At 53.3% G+C, this 19,903-nt stretch overlaps 2 protein-coding genes across 2 annotated transcripts in view; one reads left to right on the forward strand and one right to left on the reverse strand.

The window, feature by feature from the left end:
- Positions 1-19,200, reverse strand: part of LOC105697155 (dynein regulatory complex subunit 7) — a 76,881-nt gene extending 57,681 nt beyond the window's left edge. The window contains exons 1-2 of the mRNA XM_012420229.1: positions 18,706-19,200; positions 17,735-17,860 (exon numbers count right to left, since the gene is read on the reverse strand). Of these exons, the coding sequence (XP_012275652.1) occupies positions 17,735-17,860; positions 18,706-19,116 (537 nt within the window). The 5' untranslated portion in view covers positions 19,117-19,200. The remainder of the gene's footprint in view (positions 1-17,734; positions 17,861-18,705) is intronic.
- Positions 14,693-17,659, forward strand: LOC111673931 (protein distal antenna-like). Its single transcript, XM_023432179.1, has one exon. It carries the CDS (start codon positions 15,667-15,669, stop codon positions 17,008-17,010), a length of 1,344 nt encoding a protein of 447 aa, XP_023287947.1. The 5' UTR covers positions 14,693-15,666; the 3' UTR covers positions 17,011-17,659.
- Positions 19,201-19,903: the final 703 nt, after the last annotated feature.

The raw sequence follows: 19,903 nt of genomic DNA on the forward strand, positions 1-19,903 counted from the left end.
ACCTCCCCGACGGTTACTTACAACAGCTAAATTCATGGGCCATGAATTAAAAAAGGATTTCATTAAGATGCCGAACTACGGCAACGTTTTTCTTCGTCCCGTAATCATTATTATACCACAAATAATAGAAGCGTGAATATCTATACAGGGTTCCAAAATTCTCTCACGAGAATGTCTCTTTTGCCGTTCCGGCAACCAACCGAGAAACCCTCATTCGTACGTTACAATGTTTCGTCCGCGCCGTAAATTAAAACACCAAAGTACCCGCTAATTTCGCACGACAAGTGCCCATACATTTTAAGTAAATCTTCAATTGTACCCGGGTGAATACGTCATTAAACGATTTAGCGCCATAAAATGCTCGTACACCTCTCGGGTATAAGCACGGCTCGTATCCTCGTATCGTTCCGTCTCCTCCCCCTCGTGCATAAAAACTTCACCCCCGCCGCCGCGTCCAAATGACTTCATCCTTCCGCCTTACTTAACCTACTCTAATTATCTCTCCTATTTGACGCGTAGATGAAATAGGTAAGTACAGGCATTCGAGGCGTTTTCGTGCACCCCTTGTCCCGGTTTCGGTTTTTCGCCGTGCCCAGGAAACGGCGCGGCCCTCGGGCCCCCAGGGGGCTTAGGGGTCTCAGGGCCCCCCGGGCCCGAGCGGCGTACGCGGCTACGTGGTCCTTTATGAGGGTGGGCTTTCCCGTTATTTCAACTCGGCCTTAACTACGCTCCCCCTCCCCCAAGTTGGCCGCGCCGCTTAAGCTACTCGTTGCCGTGCGGCCACCCGCGGAGAGTTCGCTTTGAAATCGCGGGACTCGCTCCCTGCTCACCGCGTCGGCGCGAACGCGCCCGGGCTTTTCCCGAGGGCTCGGATTCCTGGAGTCCGCCCGTCTCCCCTTTCCCCCTTTTCCGCGAGTCGGCCTCTAGGACGGTCCCCGGCGTCGCGACCCGACAACGGGCCGGACAAAGCAACCCGCACCCGCCTCGTGACGGCGCGAATCGGCCGACCCAGGTACGCCGGAAGACGCGCATGCGCGCCCCGGCGGGCCCTGGGGTGCCGCCGCCCCATCCGCCCCGGCCGCCCGGCTCTGCGGCCCTATCGGCCCTCGAGACCCGCTCGCGGGCGGCCAGACCGCCCGCGGTGCACGGAAATCGTGCCCCGCCGTCCCCGCGCCCTGGGCCCCGCAGAGCCCCCTCGAGTCGCCAGGGTCGCGTAGAACCGCTTTGGAGCCCGCGGTAAAGATAACCGGCTATCCGAACGTTTGCCGCTGATACCGCGAGGCTTGCTTTGGAAATCGGTCGGCACGGCCGATAAGCCCGCGCCTTTTCGAGTCCCTTTTCGAGTCGGTGGAAAACGTCTCATGGATTGAGTCTTAGATTCGAGGAAGTGCAAGAGCGTCGTTAAACTTGAATCCGTGGGATGAATCACCTCGCATTACCGCCGGAAATATCCGATCGAAATATATTGAAGGGGCAAGCTGCATACTTTTATGAGTATTGCACCCTAAGAGTTAAGAAATGTCTACGAAATGCATTCTTCCGGGAATACGGGAGAAGTAGATTCGCTTGAATAGAGTTAAATGTTTCATTTGGCCAACGGGGTAAATGTCGGCATGAATACGTCGAGCACGCATTAAAGGATATCCCGATGTAATCTTTGTGAAATATTGAAATACGACGGTACGACATTTTTATGTTTTAATTGATTCATCAAATCTTCAATTCAATGGGATAACTATGGAAGCAGCAAAATTGATCAACGTCAAAGCTTAATTTCTATTTAGGACAAATCCTTTCGGCGATATTTCTAAATATATTCATATTACTTTGTAATCTCGATACTTTATACCCCTCAGATAATTGTCTTATCATGTGCAATTTTGATTCAACATTTTTTTATATTTGCAGTTAACATGATTAATAAGCTTTTAATTCTGTAAAGCGCTTATAGACTATAACATGGTACAAGCCCCTCAACTGATGACGCATGCGCAGAAGGTAGCCCGAACCCTTAGCTGTATCGTGAAGTTGGCATCGGTTTAAAGGGCCAAGTAACAATATGGAAGTATATTACACGCGTAAGGGTTGCACTTATTCATTCACTCACCTATCCATAGGTTCGGCGGGGATCCAAAGGCGGCGGCGCCATGCGGAAAGCATCGCGACGTCGTTGGACGCGTCGTCGCGCGTCCCTGCACGCCTTTGCACTACGCTCGGACTTTGCCGACCTGACGAACGCAAGCGAAACTACTATGCTCCGTTTAAGGCGATGAAGCAACCTACTAGGCAGGCATTTTTGGACGCACCCTCGTACTCTCTATATATTAAACAATTTTATATCTAATAAATAAAAATATAATTCTCATATCGAATGAAATAAGTGACTGTAATTATTTGTATGCCCCACGGTTCATTCTCTCATAAATTAAACGAAAAACATTTGTCAATGCTAATACTAATCGAAGACAAAAAGTGTTTTTAATTCTCCGAGTAAATTTCGAAAATGGCTCTCAAGGTCGAATTATTTAATTAAGTAGACGTACACTTACATAGAATCTCTTTTAATAGTTATTCCTCTGAGAAAGGTATTTAAAGGAAGATTCACGAATGTTCGAAACTGTAGTATCATTTTCTAAGAAAGGAATTATTTAATGTAGACGTAAAATCGTACAAAAATTGAGGCGAACCGCGACAAGTCTCGACATCATATTTATTTTTCTTAAGGTGATATAAAAGTGGCGCAAAGTGGTGGTGATCTCGTTCGTGAAATTTTTCTCCGAACTGTTAACCGAATCGTTTGAAAGTTTACAACGTGAATATGGAGGTAATAAGAAAGGTCTTGATACCCATGAAATTAACATTTTTAAAGAATTCGTTCATAGGTATTTTCAACATTTTTCAGAAAAAATAAAATTTCATGAGTGTCAGGACTTTCCTTACAGCCTCCGTATTTACATTGTAATGTTTTTAAAGATTCGGTACATCCAGTTCGAAGAAAAATTTCACGAACGATTGACCTCTCAGATGCCACTTTCATATCCCCTTAAGTTGATATGAAAGTGATATACATACCAAAAAGTCAAAGTATATATCAAACGTTTCTCCAAACTGGGTGCACCGAATTATCTGAAACTTTAACATGTGATTATGGAAGCTCCAAAAAAGAACGCGTTGCCCGTGAAATTTCATTTTTCGAAAAAGAAATATTTTTTTTTAGTTCTTGTCCGAGATAAATGCAACATTTTTTTCGAAAGATACAATTTCACGAGCAGTACGTTTTTCCTTAGAGCCTCCATAATCGTGCGTTAAAGTTTCAGATAATTCGGTGCACCCAGTTTGGGGAAAAGTTTTATAAATATTTCGACTTTTTGCTACGTATATATCACACTTTCATATCACCTAAAGATGATCAAGAAAAATACGAAACTTCAACTTTCACTTCTTTATGATAATTCGTTAAATAGAGAGCAATTTCCTCAGTCGCTATTATATTGCCTCAACTCAAATATTAGTAAACTTATTCTTTAGACATTTCCGAGCATTAACCTCGAAAAACAATGCGAAAAGAATGCAATAAAACTCATCATATCCAAGCGTCAAGTCAGCCTCTTCTATAACGACTTGCAAACAGCTTTGCCACGGTCTAACTATTCGCAGACCTCTCGCGGATCCCACCGTGCTCCCGAATTTTCGACAAAAAGAATCGGCAACACTGTACATTCCAGTGACCACGCGTAGAAGACGCGCGCAGTAGCGACAGCGCCAAGGGCGCGCGCCCGAAGCGATAAACAAAAGACGCCCAACCACCGTGGAAGGTAATCGGCTTTGAACATTGTCTCCGTCTCCTCGGCAAAACAAACGACCACTTAAAATTGTCGAAAACACTGTCAATGTTCGTTTCTAATGACGCATAATCAGGAAGTTAGGTAGAGTTTCGCGTTAAGTCTCTCGTTACATACGTGCGTTTAATTACTAATTTAATTCTACTAATCGTATGCAAGGAGATAAGCACGTGATTCCCCTACCTGCTGCAGAAAGTAGTTCGTTTCAAAGATTTTTGCCGTCTACCCGGCGAATGAGACAATTGCTTGGAATTGCCAAAAATACCGCCGAAGCGTATCTCCGATGGGATATAATTAATTAATCCCTCTAATCGTACACGAAACGATAAGCAAAAGACCTTTCCCGAACCATCACGAATAGTAATCAGTTTCAAATATTTTTCTCAGCTTCACAGACGACGAGCAAATCCCTTGAAATGCCAAAAATAATGGAAATACTAGTTTACTATCGATTATAATTAATTGATTTTCCTGGTCGGACGTGAGACGATAAAAAGGCGGTACCTCTAGTTGTCGCGGAGAATAACCCTTTCCAATGATTTCAACCATCCGAATGGAAGAGCCGGCTGCTCATTCCTCAGTAATTACAATCGATCCTTTTGATTTTGCGCGTAAAGTTTAAAAACAGTATTTTACCACATTTCGAAGAACGAATTCGTCTTTATCATCAAATTGCTTATCCCTTTCGCGACGATCTATCATTCCGTAGGATACCAATCTCTGAGTTGCGGCTCGGTCGTTGATATAAATGTTCGCTTTTATAACGGGCACTCGTGCCCGAGAACGTAACTCGCGGATCCAGAGAGCGATTTCTGGGGCGCCGAAACCGAGCATGGTCCAGTTCGACGACCAAATTCGCGATGCCGATGGTCGTTCCCTCGTTATCCTACTTTCCTCACCGACCGTTAATACGCCGCATATACGTTTAAAAACACATTTTCTCAATTTCACAATCGAATATCTTTCGCAAAAAAAGGTCTACAATTAGTGCACAAAATTAATTAACACGACTGCCCGTGAACACGACAAAATCATATTTAACACCGCGTTACTTATCATCTCCCCTAATCGTTTAAACAAATTATCAAACGTTTCAACTCAGCCTCCGACCTTGCCGTTCGCTTCCTAAGCATCTACTCTATCAAGGAAAGGACAACGTTACGAATTAAACGAAAGTCTTCCATTACTTTTGCAAAAACAAGAGCGGTTTAAGGAAACGTTTCGAACATGGCATACTGCGTAGATATTATGGGCCGTTGGGTCGTTTCCTCCGAAGAAGTGTCGTCGTCCGGTTAGAAGCGCCAAATTGTCTCCCACAAGCCGGCGGTGCCCGGGCTCGTGGCCGCGGTTAATGCGCAAGACGTAATACGCATCGTTAATCGCGTCCACGGGCTCGCAACCTCCTCCGCGACCTCTTTCTCGAGAGCCGCCTGGGAGAGAGGACGAGGTCTCCCACCGGTCCAGCGAGACCCCGACGTCCGGCGCGCGGGTTCTTCCCCGTTATTATTAATTCCCACCAGGCGGCCCGGGATTATCGGAACCGAGGAGGGTATCCGGGTCGAAGGCGGCCGCCGCGTCGATACGCCGCGACCGAAAAAGGGGGACTTACTCGGAAGGGCCGTAAAGTTCGCCCTATAAGTCGTCGTCCCGCCGTGGCAAGATTTTTTACCGGCGGTTTCGGTTCTCCGCGTTTGGCGGATTAAAAAAGGTCTCGGCCAAAGGAGTCGGAAAATTCGTGGGGTTCCACCGAGGGAAAGCGGTTCCTTCTCGCCACCTGAACGTTCCGCCCAGCCGGCCAAGGACCCTGCCCCGCAGCGGCTGAAAAAGGGGAGTCATATTTTTTGCCCTCGCGGCCAGGCCCCGGCTAACGGCCGAAACGCCCTCTAGAAAAAAGGAGGCAGGAAAAGTCGCCCATTACGGGGCGTCAGGCGCGCACCGCAGGCCCGAAAACGCGGCCGGGTCGAGTCGGACCTCGCCGCGAGTCGCCCGGGCGAGGTGTCTCGGCCTCGCGAGTTCTGGCTCGCGATCCCGCGGCGTCTCGCGCGGCGAGACGCGGCGAGGCGCGACAAGGCCTCGGCGGTCACGCGAGAGAGCCGAAGTCCGGTGCGCGGAGAAGACGTCGCGACGGTCCGCCCCGTTATTATTAATTCCCGCGCGAGGCGGACGGGGCCTCGCCTAGGAGGGACCGCGGCGCGTCCGGGTCCTCGTCGCGCCGTCGCCGCCTCGGCGAGCCGAAGAGAGAGCGCGAGGAAGGGGGACCGAGGGAAAGAAAGAGAGAGCTCGCCTCGAGGCGGCGAAGGCGGCCGAGGGGACCGGGGCGGAGAGGTAGAAAGGAAAAAAAATCCCGGCCCGCGATACGCATCTGCTCGTAAAAGCCGCCGGGTAGAAGGCCATCGCGCGGGTCCGGGCGGATGCCGGTCCAACCGAGCCCGGGCGCGGTTTTAAGGCCGCCCGCCGTCGCGCGCGGCGGGAAATCCCGCGGCGCGGCGACGCCGCGGCGTCGGCCGGCGCGCGGCGCGTAACCTTTCCTAGCGCGAAAGTCGCCGACCGTTTTCCCCCCTTCGTCCGTCCGAAATTGGAAATTGGTCGACCCGCGTCGCGTCCACGCATCGCGCGACCGTTGCTTTACCATCCGAGTATTAATAGACCGTTCCCTTTTTCGCGTTCCCGATGGACGCGCCGGTGCCAGCTCGCTCGCGGACGAGCGGCCGCGACGGGGCGGCTCCGCGCCCGCGGGTGCCCCCGCTAGGGCGTATTTATCGAGCCGCTAATTGCCAGAACGGCGGAATCGATAGTCGATGCATCGAATTATAATAACCGCCTTGGCCGGAAGCTTCCTTCCATCCGCTCGCTATCGAGCCGTCGTTATCTCCGCGCATCGGCGGCACGGACGGGCCCGGCACCGTGGCCCGACACTCTAATTCTCCCCGGCCGAGATCGACCGATTAAATTCCCTGACTTTGAGGAAGGCGGCGGGCGCGCGGGCGATCGGGAAGCGGGCTCGCGGCGGTCGCGGCCGGTCGCGCTGGGTCGCGCCGGGCCGCGCTTTCTCCGCTGCGAGTTAACTCGGGGCCTCGGGGCCGCGGTCGGTCGTCGCGTCTGCAGCTATGTATTTACACCGGGGTGGGTTCTGGTCGGTACCTAGTACATTACATAGGAGCCAGGTTGCGGGGTTGGCAGGGACGGGCGGGGCCGGGGACGGGGAAGGTGGCGGAAGGAGGGTGCGAGGACGACGGTGGCGGGTGCGAGAGCGCGCGAGAGAGAGCGCGAGCGAGACGGTGGCGCCGGAGGAGGACGAGGGGGCGGAGGGGGAGGAGGGTTAGGAGACAGCTGCAGGCCATGCGAGGGTCCGCCGACCAGGCCTGGCCGTTTACCGCGGAATACGCAGGCCCTCTCTCTCGCGCGCCCGGACGCGGCCTCCCTCGCTCTCCCTCGGCCCCACGAGTTCTCCGGGCCTCCCCCCGGTCGTCCTCGCCCCCCCGCGCCGCGACCGCGCGCCGCGCCGCGCCGCGCTCGCCCGCCCGACCCGAACCCTTGGCGCCCCTTTGCTCTTAGCCGCGCGATGCGAACCCGCGACGGGGGCGAGCTCAACGAGCTACGGGCAACTTCCCGTAACTCGCGGCACCACGGTAAATTTCCACGGAGACCCTTCCCCCCTCCACCGCGCTCCCTCGCTCGCCGGCCCCGGGTGCCCCTCCGTCTCGCTCCCGCCCGGAGACCCTCCCCGCCGCGGTCCTCGCTCTCTCCCTCTCTCTCTCACTCTACGGCGCTTCGGGGATTTCTTGGAGCGATTACGCGTGGGTGTGCGTGCTCGCGAGGGCCGAAGGGTGGCTATCGATCTACTTTTTTATGGGAGGAAATTTCGAAATTCCTCCCGGGCACGGACCGCCCCTCGGGGGCGAGACCCTTACGCCCTGGCGCTCGCGCGTCCGTGTGCGCGCCGGAAGGTGTTCGCTCCCTTTTCGCCGACCCAAGCTCTAGGCCGGGCCCCTGAAATGATAGGGCAGTTGCGCGATCCTCGGTATTTAAAAAATACCGGGCCCGAAATAAGTGGCGCCATTAGCGGAATTTTTTTCAAGCTTTGGAACCTTTTGGCCCAATGGGGTCGAGACGACGGCTTCGGGTGGACTCGGCATTGTTCGAACCCCGATAACAACGACGTCGCGTCTCCTGGCAGGAGTCGCGATTCGATGGTACGCTCCATGGCGGAGGATTGACGTTTATAGAGAACACCTAAATACGTTCGCGTTCAGGTTATTATAGAAAAAACTAAACGTTTCGCGCCAATTTCTCCCGACTTTTTTCACGGATAAGCGTAAAGATAGCGTTCCGATCCGCGGTAAAGCATTTTTCCTCCCTGCCTCGTAAACCCGATCTTACGTCAGGAGAAACATGTAAAGCGGTTATTAGAGATTTCGGCCAACTTGTTAACACGAGTTCCGCGTTACGGTTCGCAACTTTTCCGAGCTCGGCCAGGACTGCGCACGGGAGCGACATCGAGACCGCCGCTTCTCTCTCGCGCGTGTACTCGACGAGGCGGTCCATTAACGCGTATTAATTCGATCTCGTACCCAAGTCCACGCGGTAAACGGAGAAAAGTGAATACCGAGCATCTCGGCTTCCCATCTACCGCTATCAATCTTCTCGTAAACCAAACCCGACGTCTTCCAGACAATCGCGTTGATCCTAACCCCAAAGAGGTTAATCGACGCGCACCCGATGCCGCCAGACCTCGCGGGGCATAAATTAAAAAGGAACTCGTCGGCGTATACTCGACGATCGAGCAACACGAGGCGGGAAATTTCCTACATTTTCCGTGGGATCCCGGAAACGCGGAAAAGAGGCAGAGTGAAATTATTCTCGCCGTGGAAAGCGCCGTCTTTCGGCGGTGGACTCGCGGCACGATTTTCGTGGAGAGTACGCGCACCGGTTCGGTATCGCTCCGAGCGCCAAGAGGTCCCCGCCAGGGGAATTCTTTCTCGAGTGCGGAGGCGCGGGGAGGAGTCCGCGCGGAGCGGCGCGGCGATATCGGACGCGCTGCTCCGCGCTACTCCGCGCTACTCCACGCTGCTCCGCGCTGCCCCGCGCTGGTCCGCGCGCCTTCGGGCTGCCCGTGCTCGCGCAGGTATGCGAAGAAGCGATCTCGCGCGCGCGGCCCGGCGCGGCTCCGCGCGGCTCCGCGCGGCTCCGCGCGGCTCCGCGCGGCCGCTCGTGACTTTTAATCCGTCGAGCCCGAGGGAAGAGCGCCGGTGCGCACGCGCGCGAGATCGCGAGATCGAGCCGCACGGGACTGCGACGGAAGGATTACTATGCTATACGTTACGAGTCTACGGGTCTATACGTCTATACGTCTATACGTCTATACGTCTATACGCCTATGCCCTACACATCCCTAGGTTTATACGTCTACGCGATCATGCGTCTATACGTGTGGGCGCCCAACCCCTATACCTCCTCACGTATATAAGTATATACGTGTATACGTCGAACCCTCCACCGGAGCTCTCGTCCCCGCGGCCGTAACCCGCTTTAATACCTATACCCTACTAAGTCTATACCTACGTAGTGGGTACCTACGCGAACGCTCGAGGGTTATCCTTCCGGGATAACCTTGCCGGCTTGGCGTTCGGGTGTAGGTGGTGGGATAGAAATTAATTGTACATATACCTGCGATAGCCGAATTGCCGCGTATCTGTCTGCTAAGGTGTCTTAACGCGTTTTACCTTCCCGGCCCGTCCGTTCGTTACGTAAACTGATTTTATTCCCATTTTTCGACAACCTCCGCGGACAATCGTTCCCCCCCCCCCCCCTCTCCCATTCAGAACTTTTTACGGAAGATTATGCAACCTCGCATTTCTCCGGATCAAAGCGAGCTGCGACTTCGTTTAAACGAGTTTCCTAAGCATCCCGGATACTTAGCGGTAGATTAACTCGTAGTGAACTTTTGCGTTACGAAGATTTAAAGTACAAGAGAATGTGTTTTAAGAAGCGTTCGCGAATGGACGTTACTCCGATGAAAGTCTCGTTTTCAAAAAGTCAATATTCCTCCGCCGAAAGTGTGGCATAAAAGGGAATAATTGAAACGTTGTCGTCATTATGCCCCATTGAACGAGTTTACATTAATTATATAAACCGTAGCACACGGTTCCAACGAAGTCGTGGAATCCGATTAACACGTATTGATTTTTTTTACCTTTTATTGAGATTACAAGGAAACCGTCGTTTTATAAAGGACTATCGACTTTTACCTTTTACAAAAATCTACCGAGAGTGACTTTCCGATAAGCCGCTCCTTAGACATGTTTCGACTCTAGGTGCAAGTGCAAGTACTTCTAGGCACAAGCGGGTAAATCGTGTATACATTGTGCGTTACTCCTGCAATTTGAGTCGCGATAACTTGCAAACCGTTTCTCGGAAAATCGTCTAATCTAGGTTACCGAATTCGTATCAAAACTGTCTACAGATGAAATAGCCGATTTCTGATTGGAAAAATTTCCATGAACTGAATATGCCGTTAAGGAACGCGGAAACAAAATGTCCTTTCAACGTGTCATACAGCCCCCGTGAAACCATAAACCTTTTGTCCAACGTATTTTTCAGTACCTCCCGAAATTGCGAAGATATTCGAAGGTGGTCAGAGTTAGAGGACCTTCTGGTGTAATTTATGGCCGGTGTCTATAAATCCCCTGTAAAAGTGGCTCTTAAAGTTCTTGGAGAAGGGTGCCTTCTCCCCCGAATAGGATAATGTCGTTTTTCCGTTCCGTAGCCGCCGCTTACCGCGCGTTCTAATTCTCGCTATCGGTCCCACGGACCACCCTTAAGCGTTCAGCCTTCCCCTAGACAATGGCAGCTCTACCTGAGACTACTGACCATCGCTTTATTAGGTATAAGAAATGAAAGAACAAGACGGAACGCGTTGTTTCCCAAACCCGGCACCCGAGGTGTAATACCACGAACGCGAAGGAACCCAAGGGTCGAGGTTAAAGGAATCGCCTTATACGAGTCCACGCATAAAGGCATCAATAGTTATTGATTTTGCTTTTCCCCGAGGGATCGTAATTAATTTCGCCTTCGTTTTCAATAGTTTTCTTTGAACTCCGCTAAACCCGTCCGAAGAGCGCTAGGGGGGTTTTAAAGTATCTAACCTTTTAATTAAGCCGGTGTTTATCCTTAATTCACGTATATATACTCGGGTGAAGCATGCCTTGTACTTTATCATCGTTACACTTGAAGCCGACATAGCAGTCATTCGATCCAAGAGAATCGTTCCCTTATTCCGATGCATTCTCTGTACGCCGAAATTAGGTTAAATGTCCTGTAGCTTTAATATATAAATATATATCTATTTTTTTTTAACTTATCTCTTCTAGTAGATTACTCCACAAGTGCTCTTTTCTTGTACATGTAGTCCCGACATGTATGTCAAGTACACTTATCATGTAAGTAGGTCACTCCTGTATTTTAATTATTTAATCGAACTAGAAAAGTATAACCGCGGACGGATTAATTTTAATAGTCCTTCGAGGTGAATAATTGTTCACGCAGTGAATAGCTTCGCAATTTGAAAATCCCCAGGTAAACGTGTCTTACACTCTTCTTGCCGAGTCCTACCTGACATAGTTTTAGCGAATCCCGCGGACAGATTGTTCGAAATTAATACCATTACCGAGAAATTTGAGCTATCCAAACTCGTGCCGCGGAGTTTGATTTCCACAAATTACACGAAGAGGCGAACGATTACGCCGAGCGGCGTAATTGATAGATTCAGATTCATTAATGCACTCCGCTCGGTACAAGTGTTTTACACTAAATGGAGTAAACGGTGAGACTCAAACATACCGTTAGCACGCGACGAAGTATTCGTCGCGTAAATGAATACACGGAATGGCGTGACTGATACGTCTGTATTCATTAATAAACTCCCTCCAGGGCCGCCATTTACGTGGCATTGGTCGGTCATATTTTACACCGCGTACTCTGCTCCGTGTAGTTACACAAACTTACCCTACCGGCATAAACCAGGTCGTGATTTCAGAACGTTCATCGTCTGGTCATGAAACGAAAGAGGTATTCTCTTTTGTTCATTCTTATTTGCAATATCGCGGACGTCACATCGTTTTCCCCGATGATGTCAAATCGTTCCCAGGATTACAACTGCGAGGCCACCAAGATCTATCGCATATTGAACTTAAAAGTGTTACGACGTGTATCTTTGAAAATTAAATATTTAATTCTGGGTATAATAAATATGTCAGAGAAATTTAACACGCTTAAACGTAGATTTAGAGTGGTTCGGACCAGGTTTTTTGTCTTCCAAATCTACCGAATGGCATCTTAGTCTATGAATTTTTCGACACCGTACTTTAGTCTCCTTTATCTGGATTAATACCAAGAAACAGTCCGAAATTCTCCCGCGCGGACATTCGAAGCAAAGGGACGTCTTTTCTGGATAGAGCAGGTGCATTGAATCGAGCGAAATTTACTAAAGAAAAAAACTGTTTTACTTTCGTAAAGCGTTTCAAAGAAGAATATCAATAATCATCTAGCGGCATACGTATTCAATCGCCGGAAGATTTACATTGTTATCAAGAACCACGTAGATCCGGAGGTTCACCGTTTCCGAACATTTTTCGCAGCAACGTCGAGAGAAATATAGAGAAACCGCGACGTCGGTAACCTAACCCTGTAAAAACTCGGTCTCGAATCCCACCACGATGGAACGACAAAACCTTCCCGCGAGGTCATCCGAAATTTCCTCGAAGCCAGCGGCTGCAGAAGTCATCGGAAAGAAGCGCGACGAATGCCCAAACGCGAGTTTGGGGTTAAGGAATTCGTAATTTCGGTACACTATAAATACGTCTATATGTCCGCGCATCTATATATAGGGCACGGCTCGGGGAGTTTATCCTTCCGCCCGGAGCGCGGTACGCTCGGTTCTCGAGTTCAGGGAAGAGGTGAAAATTAATCGCACGTATACCTAGGATGGCCAGGTTGGCGGTGCCTCGGCGCGCTTACCGCGACTCGCCTTACACGGGACGCGTCGATCGATTTCAGCGTCCCTCCCTCCGGCCCTCGCCTCATCTCCTTCTCTCTCGCCCTCTCTCTCTCTCGCTCCTTGGTGCGCTCACCTTCTTGGCCGGCGATGCGATTCGTTAATCGTCGCGCGGGGTTCCGTCGCCCCCTCCCCCCTCCCCCTGCTCCCTCCCCCCGACGCCCCGCCGTCCCGTGCTTCCTTCCTTTGGGGCCGAAGGGACGATGCGCCGAGTCGAACCGAACGGCGCCGCGGCGCGGCCACTTTCGGTGCGCGCTTCCTTCCTCCATAATTCACCGTGCGGCGCGCACGACCGTTCACGGACGCACACGGACGCACACGGACGCACACGAAGGCGCGCGGAGGCGCGCAGATGCGCGCCCGGCGACGGGCGCGGCGAGGGAGAGCGAGAGAGAGAGAGAGAGAGAGAGAAAGAGAGACGGAGAGCCGCGCGCGCGGTAGCGCGCAAAGAGCGTGCGCGAAAGCGACAGTTACGCACCGCTCGGCGGCACGCGGGTCCGCCGCGGCGCGCATGCGCCGCCGCGCGCAGCGGACGCGGCGCGTATACGTAAGACCTTGATCTTGAAGAGGAAGAAGAGGAAGAGAAAGAAGAGAGTCCGAACATAACCCACATATCGAGATATAAACGTCCTTCCCCCTCCTTTCTCTCTTTCCGCCGGCGGCCACCCCGCCGGCCCCCCACGCACGTACCCGAGTACGCGCGCACACGTGCGCGCCCTACGTGCCCCGATGCGCGAGCGCGCGAGCGAGCAGCTCTCCTCCGGTAAGGTCGTAGTCCGCGGGAACCGGGACTTCCCGTTGGTCCGCTCGGCCGTCGAGAGCCAGCGAGCGTGATCGTCGAGGGCTCTCGCCGATCGATCGACGAATCGATCGATCGCCGAGGGTAGAGCCGCGCGTCCTCGAAAAGGGCCACGCTCGAGCGGCCGCGCCCGGAAAATCCCAAGCTCGGAATTCCGCGGCAAAGATAGCGCCGCCCATCGTCGAAAATATCCACGGGAATCTTTTCGTCCCGACGACGAGAGGGTCCGAGGCCCGTCCAAAAAGCACGAGGGAATTGCGATCTCGGCGCCCTTCCGCGTTTTCCCGCCTCTCGCGACGGCTCGAATTCAACGTCGGCGGTTTTCCTCGATCCCTGCTCTCTCCGACGAGTTTCCGGCCTCGGTGATTTCGCGAGATCCGCGGCCGGACCGTTATTACAGGGAACCGGCCGGGCGCTCGAGGCGGCGCGCGGTAATTTCGGCGCGACGTTCCTCTCTCCCTCTCTCTCTCTCTCTCGCTCCTTCCGGCGACGTCTTTGGCGCGGTTCGGCTCTCGGCGCCGCCAAGTGGCGAAGGCCCGAGAGAGAAAGAAAGAGGAAAGAGACGAGAGCGAGGGAGGAGGGCGAAGACGGAGGTCGCGGGGGAAGAGGCGACGAAGAGAGAGAGAGGGAGAGAGCCGCTAGGAAGAAATTTCGGATAAATGACTTTCCGGGAAATATTACCGACGGCCGATCGGCTCGGTTCGGCTCGGCTCGTCGGCCAGAGGACGGGCCGAGCGGTCGGACGAAGGGACGGCGCGCGGGGAGGGGGTCCACCCGGCGGCGGCGGCGAGGCGGCGGGGCGGGAGGGCGGGTCGGGGAAGAGCGAGGTTAGGTGCGCCAAGACTCGGGCGGGGGGAGGGGACCAGTTCGGCAGTGGGCCGCCGGGACGAGGGGTGGGGCGCGCGGGGAGCGCGGGGCGCCGCGGGCCGGAGGGAGGAGAAGACGGCGTCGCGAGTCCGCGGAAAGCCGGCGTCCACCGCCACAGTTGAGCGTCGCGACTCTTCGCGAGAGCATCGTGCACGTCGCGCCCCAGAGCAGAGACGCATCGCGGCCCAGTCGGGCGCGCACCGGTCGCGAGAGGAGACCGAGAGAGGATCGAGAGCACTCGCGTCCGCGCGCGCGCGCGACACGCGCGACTCGCGCGACTCGCGCGTCTCCCGCGGAGGTATTCGAGCCGGGGGCCGAGAGCGAGCGTCCGACCGGCGGTCGCGCGGTCGACGGTGCTACTTATAGGAGGACTCGGGCTCGCTCCCGAATTCCGCGGCTCGCCCGTGCCGGATGAGAATCGAGGGTCATCGCCGAGGAGGACAGCAGCGGGTCCGGGGCGGACCCAGGGCCCGAAGCACGGCACCGAGCGACGTCGGAGTCTCGCCCGGGGCGGAGGAGCCGCGAGGGGAAACCGGCCGAGGAGGGTTCCCTCGCCGCCTCGTGGTGCAGCAATAATATTGTTTCCCGCGCGCACTGCGGATTGGCTGCGGCGCTCCGCGAGTACGAGTACGGACTGTTTTACGGGCGAGCGAGTGTGGGGGGCGAGAGGGAGGAGGGGGCGGGAGTTGTTTCATTCATAAAAAAGTTCTTTATTGCTGCGAGCGCATGTGCCGCTACTCGGCGACGAACCTCCCCCGAGCTCGCTAGTCTCCCGCGGGCCGGCGTCGCGGCGCCGCCGGGCCCATGCTAGGGGCCCCGCGCGCTCTCCCCGGGACCTCGCAGACCCCCACCGACGCAGCGCCCTCGAGGTCGGTCGACCGGTCGTCGACGACCTAGCCGGCGCCGCCGTCACCACCACCACCCAGCGGAGACCCAGCGTCGGTAACCTGGACCTGTCGGCGCGCGCGGAGATCGCCGCGATCTCCGGCGTCTCCGGGATCGCCGGCGTCATCCCCGCCTACCGGGACTTCGGGACAGCCGACGACGCGGCCGCGGAGGACCTCTCCCTCGAGGAGCGCGTCTACGGGAAGGAGGGCCGACTCGGGATGCGGGGCGAGTCGGCGCGGCCCGGGAAGCGGCCCCTGCGGGCCCTCTCGGCCTCCGAGAAGATGGACGCCATCCAGAGGGTGCACGAGGGCGAGAGCAAGGCCTCGGTCGCCCGGGACATCGGCGTGCCCGAGTCGACGCTGCGCGGCTGGTGCAAGTCCGAGCACAAGATCCGCGGCATGGCCAGGAACTCGTCCACCCCCGACAGCGAGGCCCACTCCCCGGCGTCCTCGTCGGGCACCAACGCGGGCGCCGGCGGGGGCGGCGGCGGCCTGGTGGCCGGCGCCGCCAACCTTTCCAGCGAGGACGAGGGCCCCTCCTCGGCGAAGCGGCAGAAGCTCGACCGGACGGCGGTCGGACCCTACGGCGCCGTCGAGAACGGCGAGCTCGGCGACCCGGGCGCCAAGCTGGACGGCAAGCCGAAGATCGACTACGTGGGACTGATGACCAGTATGGCGGGCATGCGGCCCGAGAACAGTTCGCTGCTCCTGCAGCAGCTGGGCCTGCTGTCGAGCGCCAAGAGCCTCCTGAGCATGCCGGCCGGCGGCGGCGGCGGCGCCGGCGGGGGTGGCGGCCTGGCGCACGGCGCCGCGGTCGGCGGCGCAGCCGGGGCCGCGACCGGCAGCGCGGCGGTCGGCCTCGTGGAGAACGGGCTGCGCTACACCAAGGCCAGCAAGCGGCACAGCCTGTCGGCGGTCGCCCCGACGCAGATGGACGCCGTCGCCAAGTCGGGCTCGCGGAAGAGCCTGCCGCCCGCGGCCGAGGCGCCCTCCACGCCCGTGCCGGCCTCGCCGCGGAAGACGGGCGCCGAGCCGGCGAGGGCGGCCGCGCGCCGCGACGGCGGGGGCAACCGGAAGGTCGACGAGGCGCTGTGGCTCTGGCTGACGCAGCAGCAGCAGCTCATCGGGCAGCAGTCGGCCGCCTTCAGCCCCGGGGCCAACCAGCAGGACGGCTCCTGGTTCTGGCAGTGGTACAAGCAGTGCAGCTTCCCCATGGTCAGCCCCACGCCCCTCGCCCAGTCGCCCTCCACCCCCGTCGCGAGGAAGTCGCCCACCAAGGCCCGGGCCCTGCTCGACAACGTGCTGTGCAATAACAACAACAACAACAACGAGAACGCCAAGCGCAGCCTGCACGCCGAGGAAGAGGACGAGGCCGCCGACTCCGGGGACCCGGCCTGCACCACCGAGGAGGCCATCGAGCACGGGGAAAAGTTCTTCAAGTGGTTGGACAAGTGCTCCGAGCCCGCGGTGACCAGGCTGCAGATCATGCAGTTCAAGTACCTTTTGGACAACCTCAAGACGTGTAGGAAGAAGTCATCTAATTTAAAGCAGAGCAGAAAGTAGATTTACCGGTGCTGTGATGACGTACGTCGGGGGAAACGGAGACCAAGCGCGCGCGAGATCCACCCGGAGAGAGGGCTCGGAGACGAGGGCGGGCGGAGTCCCGCTTCCCGCGCTCCGGTGGAGATTGGATAGAGTTTTAGTTACCTCGAAGATTGGGCCGAATCAAAATAGATCGTACGGTTCTTTTTTTTAAATATTGTATATAAGAGATTATACCAAATTTCTCTCGAAACTGTTGTAAGGTTAAGAGGACGGTAGAAGTTTATCGTTATTCCACTACTCGTAGCGTAGAGAAGCGGGTGGGATTGCTTTCGGGACGGACTCTTTCGATGGGATTCTTTCGGGTTAACGTTTCGAGATCCCGCGCGATGGACGTTGGTCGCGCCCGAGTGCCCGTTGTCCTTTGCGGTCGATAACCGAGATCGGAAACATCGAGCACTTCTGGATGTTTACGTCGACCAGGGACTCGACGATGTTACGATGACGTCTACGTGCCACGCATATCCCGGTTACGTTGTATCGCGGACAAAAGTTGTATCGGTTATCGCGTCTTACCAATGTACGTTTCGTTTCTCGGTTTTTGTCATTTTGTATCGTTTACTCAGGGGAGGTGCGAGGGCAAGTAGAGATTCGAGCCGAGCAACGTCTAACCGGCAATGCTAAAAAAATCTTGTAACGAAACTTGCGATTCGTTTGAAGCAGTAAAGACAGGTTGGCTACTTACCGTAATGAGTGCTCTCTTGGGCGGGACGTATATCACGTAGTCGCTAACGAATTTTGCGCATCCTTGCCACGTGTACAGTTCTGGGTAAGGTAATGTGCTTCGCCGAATGGAAGTAGAGACGAACTTCTATGCAAAAAGGGAAAATTAAGATGCTACCGTCTCGATGAATTGTCCTTTGCTCGTGTCGACTTCGTGGCGAGGCACCTTCTTTTTGACCTCCTCCTTGCTTTCGACCGTACGATGCTAAAATATATTTCCTCGTTCAAAAGACAAAGTCGACTGTAAGTCAAGGATCGTTCGCTTAAAGACAAGGTGCCTCCGTGTGTCACTGAAGTCAAACATACTTTTACAGGCAGCAAAGTATATTTATGAAAAGAAAAACCAAAGTGAAAAACGTGCCGTCGATCGACAGCACCTGTAAATAAGACTGTGACGGTGCGCTTTAAGTTCTAAAGCGCGTAACGTGTATTGTAGTATGTTTGAAGTATGTACGAATAAATGTATAGTAAAGTTTATTTTTATTATTTAGATCTTAGAGAAGATAAACCGTGTGCATTAGAAAGGAATCCCTTTGCTATCGCTGCTTCCCTCGTTCGAGTTAGAGATTGCGTTAGACCTATTCCAGATGACATTCCTTTTACCTTTCGATATCCAATACTACAAATTTCACCTCGATCGTCTTGATTGAACTTTATTTATGGTTCTTTCTGATTTTTATATGAACATTGCCTTTGTACGATGTGAAAGTCGAAAGTATTTATCAAAGAATACATGTAAGAATAAAAATTAAATAGTGTACTTTACTTTAAAAGAAATTGACCATCGAATCATGGTAATGAAGACCGAACCAAGAACCACCTGAGCTCGTGCTTCGATATCGGTGACCAATAATTTCTATTACATTACACGATTGACGTCTTCGATAAAAACTGAATAATGGTTTCTAGTTCAAATTTTGACACGAAACATACCTGAACTCCGCATTCATTGTTGCATGCGAGGAACAGGGGCTTTCGATCCGTGTAAATTGTATGATACTGTTTCCGGAAATTTTCAGCATACCACAGCAAAACCCTTTCTTTTTCACTAGTTTCTCTGTAGCTACTAGACAACGTCGCTAAGTAAGAATTTTCTGAGTGATCCATCATATTTGGCCAACATAATCTTATTAGGCATAACTCTCGCTGAATTTGTCCCAACGTTTCGTCCGTGATCTCTGCGTATTCCACTTTGGATTCGGTTTCTTCATCGTCTTCGCCCTCGTCCTCGTAATAAGCCGGATAACCTCTCCATTTCTCGAAAAGTGCATCGTCCTTATATTTATGTAAATACGGAATTTCAATTTCGCTTTCCATAACCATGGGGCTAGATAGATTTGCCATTTTTCAAAGTCCTATACTAGGAGATTATGTTGTTACGTTTTCTGATACATTTGCCTGACATGTGGCGATAACCTTACTTTGCGAATGACAGGTACGTAAACAAATCTCATCGTCATAGCAGCATATCCAGTGGTGCTCACCTGCTTGGAGAAACGAGGGGTTTCCATTAGGCGGGAGTCTCGTTTAGCGGTGATTTTCTACCAATGATAAGCAGGACTCAAGTAATTGCTCGGAAAATTGTATTTATCGTGGTATGCTAAATGGGTAGGTTATGCACTCGCTGCTAAGCATGTTTACCAGATGGAAGCACATTACGGATGCATGCTAGATATTAATCATTACGTTAACCAGGTTAGTGTTATAACACGCATTTCTAGGTCGCTGATTAAAAGTGTTTTATTTTATATGTATTATAAAAATATATATAAATCCATGGTAACGGCAATAAAGAAAACATCTTTTTCGTAAATAAAGTGGATTGAATGAAATGTAATTGAAAACGGAGAATTTGAAGTCCGTGAACTATCACTAGCGGATCTACTGGTTGTCGGTAAGTTACTATGCATTTGGCCGGACCGATAAAGAGAGTATCTGTAACTCTGAGGGTAACAAATCTGCGCATGCGCCCACGAAACGAATGATACGGCCCATTGAATCTCATTTTTGTGTAGCGTTGAATAAAATAACCTCTTTCGTTCCGGCTCAATATTATTAAACATATATACACGAAAAGAACGACATTCTCAAGACGAAAGGAAAGTTATACTGGTTAAAATTAAATGTTATA

The sequence above is a fragment of the Orussus abietinus genome, unplaced genomic scaffold (genome assembly GCF_000612105.2).
Source record: "Orussus abietinus isolate OABI.00-Male unplaced genomic scaffold, Oabi_2.0 scaffold85, whole genome shotgun sequence".
Lineage (NCBI taxonomy): Eukaryota > Metazoa > Arthropoda > Insecta > Hymenoptera > Orussidae > Orussus > Orussus abietinus.